Source organism: Pteropus alecto, unplaced genomic scaffold, assembly GCF_000325575.1.
Source record: "Pteropus alecto unplaced genomic scaffold, ASM32557v1 scaffold167, whole genome shotgun sequence".
Classification (NCBI taxonomy): domain Eukaryota; kingdom Metazoa; phylum Chordata; class Mammalia; order Chiroptera; family Pteropodidae; genus Pteropus; species Pteropus alecto.
Genome location: NW_006440647.1, coordinates 189,037 through 202,571, shown reverse-complemented (window position 1 = coordinate 202,571; position 13,535 = coordinate 189,037). Strand labels below are relative to the sequence as shown.

Sequence of the window (13,535 nt, the reverse complement as noted above, 5' to 3'; positions counted from 1 at the left end):
GTGGGGTCGGTTCGGTGGGGGGGGGCGGCGGTGGGGGGGGTGCTGAGGCCTTCAAAATCTTGTTGCTCTATTTCTTTGAGTGGTAGTTTCCATTTCAGTGAAGATTTGAGTATTTTTAGTAGGAATCTAATAAGAGCCTTGTTATGTATTAAGAGCATAAATTTACATACAGTATAAAACACACCATCTGAAATTTCTTATATTCTTTAGGAGGGATTCTTATAAGATTTGGATATTTTTAAGATTATAGTATTTCATCTCTGTTTAGGTAATGTTAAATTGGCTTAGGCTCATCTCTCTCCCATCTACCTCCTTATTTTTTATCCTGGTAGCTAACTTTCTGTATCAATAATTGCTATATCTTGTTTTTGAAAATAGTATAGACATGTTTGAGTGATACTGAGTAGCCTCAAGTATCTTTTAAGATTATGTGTTATACTTAATTTGATGATAGATCTAAAAGGTGTATAATAAATAAGATGTCACATAAGAATGTGATTCTTAACACTGATTTTTCCAAAGAGATATTTGACTCAATTGGTTTTTAAGAGGAGTTTTTGTTTTATATCTTGTTATAAACGTGTGTCTCAGATTTCTAAGTCACACTGAAATTTTTATTTCAAAGATTTCTAAACAGAAAATTGAAGATAACAGTATTTTTAATCTACATGAAACTTTTCGTTGAAATTTCAATGGCCATGAATTTTTTATCTTTAAAATCTTCACTGCTTCTGCAACTATTAAACTTCCACAAATACACTCTTTTTTTCCTCAGAAGTACTTTCAATACGGTCTCAAGTGTACGTTAGGCAAATAGATCAAATCAAAATGACTTAGAGAATGAGATTTTCTTTTCTTCAGCTTGTGATCTTATTAAAATTACTGTTTTACCAAAATTGCTTTCCATTACCTAAAGAATTCTTAAAGGTTGAATTTATAAAATCAATAATTACTATAAATTAATATTTCACATGCTAATTAAGAGCATTTTAAGTAAGTGACAGCATCTAGAAAGATCTTTGTATTAGTGGAATTGCCTTTTTAATCTACTCTGGGAATATTTGTCTTACATGAAAGCTTTATTGGCAGTATTTATGAAAATTGTTTCAGTACTAGGTTAAATACCCAATTTGGGGAAGAGAACTATGAATCCATTGCCAGAATAAGAAATTAATCTACTAATGATTTTTTAAAAAAACAAACTTATATTAAATCCAATGCATGATACTTTATGGTACATGTCATCTAATAGTTTATGTGCTGGGTGGTAATTTGGGAAATTGAGGGGGAGGAGCTAACTGGGTACTCTTAACACCATATATTCAGAAGTCACACCTGGCAACCTCAGCTATCTGGATTTTTATCAGAACCAAGAAGCAGGTAAAAACGATCATTGAACTGGCAGCCAAAGTTGATGTCATAAAGTCTATGAACTTGTTCCCAGTTATTGCCCCAGAAGCTAGTCTGGCACACTTCTTAAATGCAAGCACAATCAGAATTGCCTTATGTCTCGTTCGTTCTTATTTTCGATAGAATTCTAATAAACTTTATCTGATTTGCCCATCCCTGATAGATTACAAGCTAGAAGAATCAGGGCATTAAGAGGCACAGAGATGGAAAATAGTGAGAAGTGATGATTCAACATTCTAGCCTTCTTCCCACTCTGCAAATGGATCTACATCTGCACCTTTCATTCCTTCCTCTTCTCCAGTCTCAGTAGGTTTTCTTTTCCTGGTCAGTGCTTCTGGAATCCCATTTATCCTACCTCCTAGGAGGCCATGTACCATTCAATATCTTCAACCTGTCAAATGCTAAGGGCTCGTTCCCTCATCCACCTGAAGATAATCCTTTCTTGATCCTCTGTCCCACTTCTAACTACCTTCCTATTGTCCTCTCTTCTAAACTTCTCGAAAAGGAGAGGAGTATTGTATGTTCCCCATCCCAAGCTCTTTATCTTCTACTGATCACTTCCATTAATTACTAAACCTGCAGTTTAAGTTTGACTTATAGCCGCCACCCTTCATATTGCTAGATCCAATTGGCATTTCTTGGACTTCTCTAATATTTTCACTTCTCCCATTCTACTTGAGCCTGTCCTTTGGCTTCTGTGGCACCATTTTCTACCTGTCATGCCTACTTCTTTTTCCTGCTCCTTTATCCCTCAAATATTGGTGTTCCCAAGGATTTTGTCTCTGGTCCTTTTTTTTTTATTACTCTCCCTCACTGAGAAATACCTTTGTCCATTGTTCGAACTACTACTTAGGTTCATCAACCACTTGATTGGGATGCAGGTATCTTAACCTCAGCAGATCTAAAACTGAATGTCCCCCTCTTCCACATATCCCTCTCTACCCTCCCCCACTCCACACGCAAATTAACCCCCCACACACACACAAAAATAACTACAAAACTGAAATACATATATTCTTCTATATTCCCTATCATGATGAATAGCATCAGCATCTACATAATCACTCAAGCGTGGAATTGGAAAACACTGAATTATCTCCTGCCACACCCTGACATGCATTTGGTCAATTCTGCCTTCTAATTAGATCTCTAGTCTGTCCCTTATGCATCTGCACTTCGTGAATCCAGTTTAGGATCATATTTTGGATATCTGGACTCTAGCAATAGAGACACCTCCTACCTAAGTATCACCAGTCTTCCATCTGCCATAACTTCTGAAACAAATATCCTGCTTAAAATCCTGCTGCACTTTTGGCCATCAGTATAAGGCCAAATTACCTAGAGCATACAATGCCTTTGTGAGCTGGTTCTAATACCTTTATCTGCTGCTTTTCTAGCCAGGAGTACCTCCTGATCCATTGTTCTAGCTATGCCAACCTACTTGCATTTCCCCTGAAGTGTCGTATTTTCTTACCCTCCTTATTTTTGTCTGTGCTGTTCCCTATACCTGGAATGCTCTTTCCCCATTACCTGCATGATTAATTCCTACTCATCCTTAACAACTCAGCTCCAGTGTCAGTTTTTTCAAAATATGTTTTGTGTAACAAGGTTGAGTTGAGTATGCCTCTGAAATACTTCTATGACACTGTGTGTTGTCTGCCCCTATTATAGCCTATTTCGAAATGATAACCACCAATTTTCTCGCCTGACTCTCACACTAGACTGAACATCTTGAGGCAAACAATTGTGCTGTCAGGGCTAGTTTATATCTTTTCCCACTACTAAATGACCCGATTGCTATACAGTAAGTTCTTAGGTCTGCATTTTATAGTTGTTCATTTGGTTCATTTCATTAATACTTCACAATCTGCAGTGTTCCTGGAACTATGCTTCAACATCATAAAAGTTTGCCTCTGAAAGCTTACCACCTGATCATCAAGGAAAGGCTAATTATATTCATCCATTATCTTCTGTTTAAGAAACCTGGGAAGTATGTGATCATTTTATATATCCTTCATCCAGAATGACTGCATTTTAGGGAGTACTTAAAAGTGTGTGATTTGGTTATTTGGAAAATTACTTTTGTGGAACATCTCATTTGCTGGTAATGACTGCCAATGGCTTGTTACCTTGGTGTACAAAACAAATGTGTGTTGGGAAGTACTGTCATTTTAACTTAAACTTTACAGACTTGAAATTTTGTCACTGTTTCTGTACTCAATTGCCCTTTCTCCACATCTAGCTCAAGATTGCAGGGCTGCTGACAACTTCCTTGTACCCATAGCGGTGGGAACAGCCTTGGCAGGAGTACTTATTCTAGTGATGCTGGCTTACTTTATTGGTCTCAAGTGCCATCACACTGGATATGAGCGATTTTAGAACCTGCAATCTGATTGATTATATAAAAATACAAGCAAATAACAAGATTTTCTTGCCTCTTAGTTTTGAAACACTTTGCTCCTTAAGATTGAGATGTTGAAATTAATTCTTAAATCAGCCCCAACATTTCGAGTTAAATCTTTATTAGTAAAAACTCTTCTCTTTGATCAGCTTAAAATAAAAAAAAAAAAATGTTATATTTACTGGTCCTGAAGACAAATTTGTTAAAAAGAACATCAGTGTACAATGTTCTTACGTCTATCTTAAGAAGCCTGGGCCAAATTTTGATCCTAACCCAAGATACCTTAAAATTATTAACATAGTCATTATATGAATAAAATATGTAGCTGTCTCTTAATGGAATTAAATATTATTTCACTACCAGTGTTCTGTTTCAATGTATAAGAACTATCCTGATTTAAACTCATCACAATGCCTTTGCATATAGTTCACTAAATAAATATTGATGTGGCATAAATGCCTATCAGATAGGCTCAAACTTGGTTTTCAGTCGAATGTCCTCAGGACTATCAGCACTTTTTAGGTTATGTGATTTTTTGCTGATTTCTTTGAGTTCAAGTAAAGGATGAAGTCATATCTTGGGCTTGTGATTTTTTCCCCCTAAGTAAATAACAGATCCAAAAGACCGCCACACGACTTAAACTAGCTTCAGAATAAGTTTCTTAAAAATCCTTCCTTTTTCAGCAATAGAGATTGAAAAGATTCAAGCATATTTAACCACTTGCCTTTTTTTCTTGTATTATTCTCTTCTTTGGATACCCAATTAGCATTGAAGGATAGAAATATTCTATGAACTAATTAGGACAGATTGTGTTGTTTCTCTACTTCATCTTGTTGATCTCTAGAGCATTAAAATTTATTTAGTGTTGTCATTAGATTGGTACTTATGAAATGTAAGCTAACAGCAATCTCAGAAGGGATGGAGTGAAGCACAGCAACTAGTCTCTTGCTTCTTTAAGATGGCCCCTGTGGAGCAGAGCATAGATGGAGGGGTAGGGAGAAGGTGTTGGCATTAAAATGAGCTAGATAATCAGTCCCTATTGAAGCATATTTCTTGTTATAAATGCAGCACAGATATTGAATGTATAGACAAATAAGTAGAAAGCTTAATCAATAGACTTGAGAAGACTTTCACATTGAAGTGATTATTTTAGTAATTCATTCTATGTATATATTAGCTTGTTCAGAATTTCTGTAACTCACTGATTACAGTATTTTGGTACCCAGTTATGTCTCCGAAGGCTTACAGCAAAATACAGTAAATCTGTTCAACAAAGGCTACCATAATTGTGAAAATTCATGTACTCAGAACCTTAGCAACTGGTTTTCTTTTTTATGAATGTCAAAATTGCAAGAGGAGGAAAAGATAAAATTAGAGGAAAAATACAAGTTATTACTTAATTGTAAATCATAACAAATATCAATCACATTTTGTTAATTGCATTAGACTTATACTGGAAAGGACCTTAAAGATTATTTACTCTAACCCTAAATTTTACAGAAAAGGAAGTGACTTCACCAAGGTTACATATCTAGTGGGCAACAAAACCACTAGTAAATAGTGAAACTAGTTTAAACTTGAAATTATGAGATCAGAATGGGACACTTAGAGCTGCAAGTACTGACTACTTTCAATAAATAACACATGATCTCAACTTTGTTTAAGTATTTTTTTAAATTAATTAATTTATTTTTAATGGTGACATTGGTTAACAAAATCCAGTAAGTTTCAGCTGTACATTTTAACAGTAAGTCATATATATGTTTACACTGTGTGTTTACCTCTCATAGTTAGATTCTTATAAATAAGGCCATATTAATTCAAGTTCAACCAAGGTTAGGAATACATTACTTCTCCTTTTCAAGTTGGATTTTTTTCTTTTTTTGCATTGGTATTTACATTTTATTTATTTTTATTTTTAATTTATTTTTAATGGTGACATTGGTTAACAAAATCCAGTAAGTTTCAGCTGTACATTTTAACAGTAAGTCATATATATGTTTACACTGTGTGTTTACCTCTCATAGTTAGATTTCTTTCTGTCACCACATATTTGACCTCCTTTAACCTGTCTACCTCCCCACTACTAAGTATTTTTTGAAGTATTGAATATTGGCTTTTTCAATTATAATATACTGAAACACTCCTATTTTGATCTCTATTTGCTACTTCAAAACCTAAACCTCCTTGGATGGGATCACAAACATGGGAGGAAAACAGAAGGGACCACCTGATGTGTATCAGATGCTTTAGAAATACAATTGTATTTAATCCTCAAATACCTTATGATATAGGTATCATTACCCTTTTACAGATGAGTAAAGTGACGCCCAGTTTAAATAACTTGACCAAGGTCCTTTAGCTAGTAACTGATGGAGTCAAGATTCAAACTCAGTTCTGAATCCAGAGCTCAAATTATACACTGCACACACTGCCTTCCTGGTGGTCCAGTGGCATGGACTGCAATGTGCTAGATTCTGCCATTACCCTTACCGGCCACTGCTCAGCTAAAAATAATTGTATATAACCCGATAATTACCTATTGCCTGTATGAAAAAAAAAAATCACACCACATTTTCTTGATCCTAAGTCCTTTTTAACTTAAATTTTATTACTCAAGTAGAGTTCTTATTTATGTTTTAATGATAGTTGCGCAAGGGAGAAAAATAGTGGGGAAATACACATGCAGTGCTCTTAAGTGTAGATGATAGTTCTTTTCCCCAGTGCCATTACACGATTAAACATAAAATCTCCCCATATTAGGCAAGCACAATTCTGCGTTTTGGATCTTTTCCTGTTCTTCCCTTAACTTCTGCTTTTCTGTACTGAGGAATTTGTTGTGATTTGAGATGAAGAGATAATGAGAGCTATAAAAGGATCAGTTGCTTAGAAATATTTGGGCACATATAGAGGAAATAAGAAAATCGAGTGATGCTCTAAAAGACTAACATGTGTACACTTTCAAAATGCTCGTTTCTTGTTTGCTTGTTTCTGCTTAATTGCATTCCTTACTAATTTTCTTTTCTTGCTTTCTGTCTGTTCTTTTTTAACAGCTGAAGAATGTTCTGCGGACTCTGACCTCAACTTTCTTATTCCTATTGCAGTGGGTGTAGCCTTGGGCTTCCTTATAATTGTTGTTTTTATCTCTTACATGATTGGAAGAAGAAAAAGTCGTACTGGATATCAGTCTGTGTAGTCAATTAAATTTAGTGCTTTTGTTTTTCGCTATCACATTTCCATTGGCTAAAAGCCAGAAATTGTTGTGCAATCGATTGTATAAGATATGCAGACTAACCTCAGTGAATTGTTAGCTAACTTGGGCATGAGTAGCACTTATTTAAGAAAAAAATGTATTAAGACCAATTTCTCTTTTTTTTTTCTATTTTTCTTTCCTTTGTTAAAGTGTAATGGAAAAAGAAAAATTGTGGCTTAGAATATGTTTTTTTAGTAAGTAATAATTTTAAGCCTCTGTATCCAATTATGAAAGCATTTCTACTGAAGTATAGTTTTATATGTTGCAGTTACTTGTATTTTGCTACTTTTTTGACATTATTTGCAATATCAAAGCTGTTAGAGAATTTAACTTGTTTCAGGAAAGAAATTCAAGAAAATAATGAATTCATTTTCATTGGAGGCAAACATAAAACTTGGCTCATGATAAGACTTCCTTTCCCAACCTCCTGATCAGGATTACTTAAATCTGTATTTTTCTGCTAGTTAAAAAAAGAAAGAAATGGTTTCAAGATATTGCGTTTAATAGCAAAAGTCTGGCTGTTTTCTTCATTACTGTTAAGTGGCTACTATATTTTAACAAGGATGCATTTTTTTTTCCTTCTGGAGTTTGGAATATATGATTTCAGACATGACATTTATGTTAAAGGATGATGTAAGATCTTCAGTTTTTTTTTTAAGGTGTTGACATAAGGTGGATTATGTTTTTTTAGGGTTATGATTTAGAATGTTTTTTTCCCTTAGAGCCTTAACTTGAAAGTTAATTCATCCTCTTATATAATCCATTAAAAAACAAAACAACAAAAAAACCTTCTATACTTTGTGCATCTCCTGCACTCTCCCATTCCCTATGTAAATAAGTTCTAATTGATATTTTTAATGTATTGATTTCTTTCTTCTGAAAGCAGCAAATGCTAACTCTAGAAGCAAGTGGGCCCTGAAGTGTCATCAGTCAGATGGCTGCCTCACCAAGGTTGGACTAGGATTATGCTGTAAATTTGTTGACCTCTATAGAGATTTATATCCCGCAGAGACATTTAGTGGCTCTGGCTTTTGGAGTAAGGTACTAGAGACCATTCATCCCAATATCTGTTGAATTGCATTTTGATCTGGAAGCACAGTGTTTTATTTCCCTAGGGCCCACATGGCTGCTTTGCTCACCTGTTATTAGCATAAGGCAGGTGTTTATTTTATCGAGCTATTTTATCTCTATATAACTAAAAACAAAAGTTTCCAAAGATCTGCCTTCACTTCAAAAGTGTTCTGTGGAATAAAAAATTAAGCTTAAACCTTAAGTGAAGCTAGTTTGTTATTAAATCCAAGGATCAAGTCCCCATCTACCTCTCAGCACAATATAGATGCTCGCCACTGTATTGGTGCCCTTAACTGATGCTAGAACTCTTTGCCTATAACTGGAATGAGAACATTTTGTTAAAAAGAAAGAAAATTCATCAACAGTTTTACCTATATGCGTATCTTTAAAGCATATGTTCCAAACGAGTAGAAAGTCAGATTGCTCAATTACCTCTCCCTTAGCACTCTCTAGTTCTATCTTGTAGATTCAAGCCCTCTTCTATTTTCTAAGTATGTAAAGAATTTTTTCTTCTAAAATGTCCTCCTGTGAAAACAATTGCTTGTTATTTGGTCAAAATGATGGCACCATAAAGAACAGTGGCTTCATTTCAATATATATTTTTGAGATGATTGTCTAGAAGCCAGATTATTAAATCAGTTTGTGACCTTGTTAAATAAATCAATTGGAAATTCAGATACATTCAAACTTATAGGTTCATTTAAACATATTCTTCCTTTTAGGTAGGAGATTACTATCACTAGTTCTTCATGAGGTATCATGGCTTTATCTTAGATAATTAGCAAGTGTGTGTTTAATACTAACAAGAAAAAACCACTGCTTCAACTCCAAGAAAATACAGGAAGCCCCAACTCTATGAACTAAATGTTCAATTAGCTTTGCCCGCTGAGTTCATTTTTATGTCAGAACAACAGTGGATCAGACTGTAGGACTTTGAGCTCATGAAGAAAAACAATTGTTTTTCACCCAAATTTCTTTGGAAGAAATTTGGGTGAAAAACAATTGTTGAGATGCTTGCAGCTAAGCAAAGTTTTGGATATATCAATTTAATGGACTAATTAATACTTGCAAAATAAAGCATAGTGTGGTACTCCTGTTTAATCTGATATGTTTAATTTTTAGATCTGGATTAAAAAATAATAAAGATCACACAATCCATATCATTATGGATAACTTCATTTTTTTCCTATGTGCTCAGCCTTAAGAACTTAGATTTGTATAATCTATATTCTCCAAATTCTAGTCTCTTGAATTGTCAATAGGAGTCACATGATCTCAGAGGTCTGCAAATTAACCCTGTGCCATCATTAAGAAGGCATTAAAACCTTTAGTTCAGACACTGCAAATATGGGGGCCTATCTGGTCATGAAAATTTCAAAAAAAAAAACCACAACAATGTGAATAAAATATGCAAATCTAATGTAAGAGCTTCTTAATAAATATACTTCTAGCATTGATCAACTATACTCATTGTTGAAGTTCATGCCATTCTGAGCAAGAAGTACCTCAGCAATTTGGCCAGGCAGAGGAGGACCTATCCATTTTCTGAAAATTCCTTCAAATTCCTTACAACACAGTCTAATGTTCATATGTTATATGATTGGATTAAATGACAACACACTCCATTTTACATAAGGGACATTTTGATGGCAGAAGGAATTAAACATTGGGTCTCTCTATAGTTTCTGAGTAATAGAGTTTCATATTCTGATTGTTAAACATTTAATGTCTTTTAATTACAGGATGGGGGATGGCCTTACCTTGCATTTGTGGGACTGATGAGAGGGTTCTCAAAAAAACCTGTTTTTGGTGTCTCAGCTAGTTCACTGAATATGCTTCACCACCCTGCACTTCACAGGGCCTCTAAGAAGCACTTTAAGATTACCGATAGCAAAAAGAGTGGTTCTTTATATGTTGCCATGAGGTTTACCATATATCTAAAAGGTCAGTTTGGTGGTTCATCTTTTTAAGTTCAATGTATATACTCTGAATGGTAGAATTGCCTTTAGAATTCTGAAGAAATGTTTTCTTTTCACTTTTACTATCTGTATTTTCATGACGGTGTAAATTTGAGTTCCTTTGTTTCAAGAGCTATGTGTAATGAACAGGAGAAATCTTGTGTATACAATGCATTTTTAGTAGGAAAAAGCAGCTGAAGTTATTATTGAGCAGTTACAGTGCTGTGCACTTTACACACATTATTTCATTTAATCTTTACCGCAACTCTGAGGTTGGGCAATATCATTTCTAGTTTACAGATAAAGTAACTGAGGCTTGAGTTGGTTACTTAGCCAAAGTCACCCAGGGAGTAAGTGACAACACAGACACTTGAGCCCAGTTGTCTGTTTTCAAAGACCATGCTCTTAACCACTGTCCATCCTGGTTTCAAAGGAACAATCAATTTTTTAAAAAATGTATGCTTTACATTAAATGGTTACAGAAATCTTACTTCTGTACTCTTCTATCCTGTATATAGTCACCCTAAAAATGGTCTTCAGTATTCTTAAAATAACATGAGTTTTGTCCACCCCACTTGAGGGACAGATGGACATTGTGTGAGCATACTTTCTGAAAGATCAAACCAAGGCCAGTTTGTGCTGTACCTCATCAGTAATGCATAAGCCCTCAATGTTACTTTTTTGAGAGGAGCCTCATCTAGTTATTCTGATCATGTATCATTATCATTCTCCCCTCAAACTGTTCCGCACCACGAATCATTTTGACTGTGCATTAGTGTGTTTAAGAGACTAAATGGAACTGTCTCTCTCCTCACTTTCCTTAAATTAATACCATCCCTAATCCAAGCCATCCCCTGGCTTTAAGTGCAATGTAGCCATGACACTCAGCAATCTTTGCTAGGTGGTTCTGAGCCCCAATATGCATTTCCTAGTCTCAGATATACAGCCTTTTTAAAAGGATTTCAAGGAACCCTTACCAACATACTTCAAGTTTTCAGCCTTAATCTGCAGTACTCCCCTCCCTACCTCATCTACTGTTCTCTTGTACTCACTCCACTCTAGTCATACTGGCCCTCTAGCTACTCCTCAAAGACTCTAAGGGTGCTTTCACTTCAAGGCCCTTGTAGTTGCCCTGCTTTCTACCTAGAAAGATCATCCCTCAGCTCTCATGTCTCATCCTTTCATCCCATTCAATTCTCTTTTCAAATGTCACTCAGTCAGTGAAGCATTCTCTGACCACCCTATGTAAAATAGCACTCCCCGCGTCCACGACTGTCCATTCCCCTTACTCTGTTTCACTTCTTACTTATCACCTATCACCATCTGACACACTATATATTTTACTTAATCTGTGTTTCATGTATGTCTCCCACTAGAAAGTAAACTTCATGAGAGCAGAAATTTTTGCTGTTTACTACTCTGTCCCAGTCCCTAGGACAGTGCCTGGCACATAGTTCACCTTGAATAAATATTGGCTGAATGGATGAGTGGTCATCTTATATAATAGCTAAACATTTATTAAACACTTAATATCTTATTTCATCAAATCTAAGATGCCACCAATTATAAGATAGATACTGCCAATTAAACTGGTTGTGAAAAGCCTACTGGTTTCAAAGATATTAAAATGTAAAAAAAAATGACACATACCTTAGAATCAACGTGCGCCAGGTGCTGTGGAGTGTGCTATAGGTGGATTATATCATCTACCATTAATCCATTGAATGCATCTGGGATTCAGAGCCAAACAATTTGAGGCAATGTATTTAAGCACTCTGCCATCATAGCCTCTCTTTAGTATGACATACTGGTTCTTGTGTCAGTTTCATTCTCAAAACATAGGTCTGTATCAATGGTTGCTATAATTTTCAATTTTAGAGCAGACAGAATATTTAATATTAATTTTCCTTCTTTTAAATGCTATATAGCATAGCATGGCAGGTGTTTCAGGACAGAACTTGAATATATTGTGATCTTTTTCTCTTCCACAGTCATTTTTTCTGGCTTTTAGTACACAGTGGTGTGACCTTAGACAAGTTATTAACTTCTCTAAGCCTAGGTTTCTTTATCTGTAAAATGGAGGTGATACCATTACCCATCTTGTAGAGTTTTAAAGAGAATTAAATAACAATGCCATCATATGTAGCAAATACATAGCAAAATGTGAGCTTTTTTTAATGATATAGATGGGGATGTTTTTCTAAAGATGACAGATGTCAAATGTTTAGACAAGATCATGGAAGGAGGAAGTGAAGAGAGAATAGGGCTGAGATAAAATCTTAAGGAACAGAAATCCACTCAAACTAGGTTTTAAAAAGAGGAATGAATTATGACGGTATAGGGTAAGTCTCACAGAATCCAACTGAAGAAAGTACATTTGGGACTCTGAGGAATAGAGAGTTAAATTTAAAGCTTCAACTGAGAGAATAAACAGGCAATGACCACAGGGAAGTTTAGAAAAAGATGAATAATGAGTGATAATTTGTATTGCATTTATTAAAATGTTATAAAGCCAGAATCAAATGTTAGATGGATATAAAAATAGACCAACAGTTTAACAGACAACACACACACACACACACACAAACACCGATGTGTATTTGATTTTTAATAAAGATGTTCTTTTCAAATCAATGGGAGAAAGAATGGAACATTGAAAAATGATGCTGAGATACAAGGTTAATTATTTGGGAAGTCATACATTTAGATGCCTATGTCACAATAAATACCAAAATAAGTTCAAGGATGACTAGAGTTCAAATTTTTTAAACTATAAAAGATATAGAATCAAATATAGATGATTATATATATTATCTCAAAATAAAGAAGGCCTTCCTAAGGATTAAAGAAAAGGAAAAAATGACAGTGATAAAGAAAAAAATCTCAATATATGAAAATGTAATACTTCTGAGCATCAAAATGCCACCAGACACAAATTTAAACTACAAACTAGGAAAATACTTACAAACTTAAGTATGACAAAGGATTAGGTTAATAACCTTACTATCAAATACTCACAAAACAAGATGAATATTCCATGAGTAGATTTGAATAAGGACATGAATAGCTAAATCATGACAGAAGAAATACAAATGGATAAGTAACTTGAAAAAATGTCCCATCTTTCTGGTAAGCAAAGAAATATAAACTAAAACATATCCTTCAAACTGGTTAAGATATGTTTAATGATGATATTTACTCTTGGCCATGGTGCAGAAAACTGCCCACCAACATAACGTTGAGAGTGAAAATAAAAACTTGAAAACAATCTAAATATCCAATAAAATAGAAGTAGTTAAGTAAATTGAAACATCAACATGAAAGAATGTTACATGGCCATTTAAATCCACATTCTCAATACGAATATATGACTATGCTCATGTCTTACTGTTAAGTGAAAAATGAGTGTTGGAAAGAAATATGTACCATTATTATGTTTCCA

The 13,535-nt window shown here is 34.6% G+C and overlaps 1 protein-coding gene across 1 annotated transcript in view; it reads left to right on the top strand.

Moving 5' to 3' along the window:
- Positions 1-4,284, top strand: part of LAMP2 (lysosomal associated membrane protein 2) — a 31,487-nt gene extending 27,203 nt beyond the window's left edge. Inside the window, exon 9 of the mRNA XM_006917816.2 lies at positions 3,653-4,284. Coding sequence (XP_006917878.1) covers positions 3,653-3,789 — 137 coding nt within the window. The 3' untranslated portion in view covers positions 3,790-4,284. The remainder of the gene's footprint in view (positions 1-3,652) is intronic.
- Positions 4,285-13,535: the final 9,251 nt, after the last annotated feature.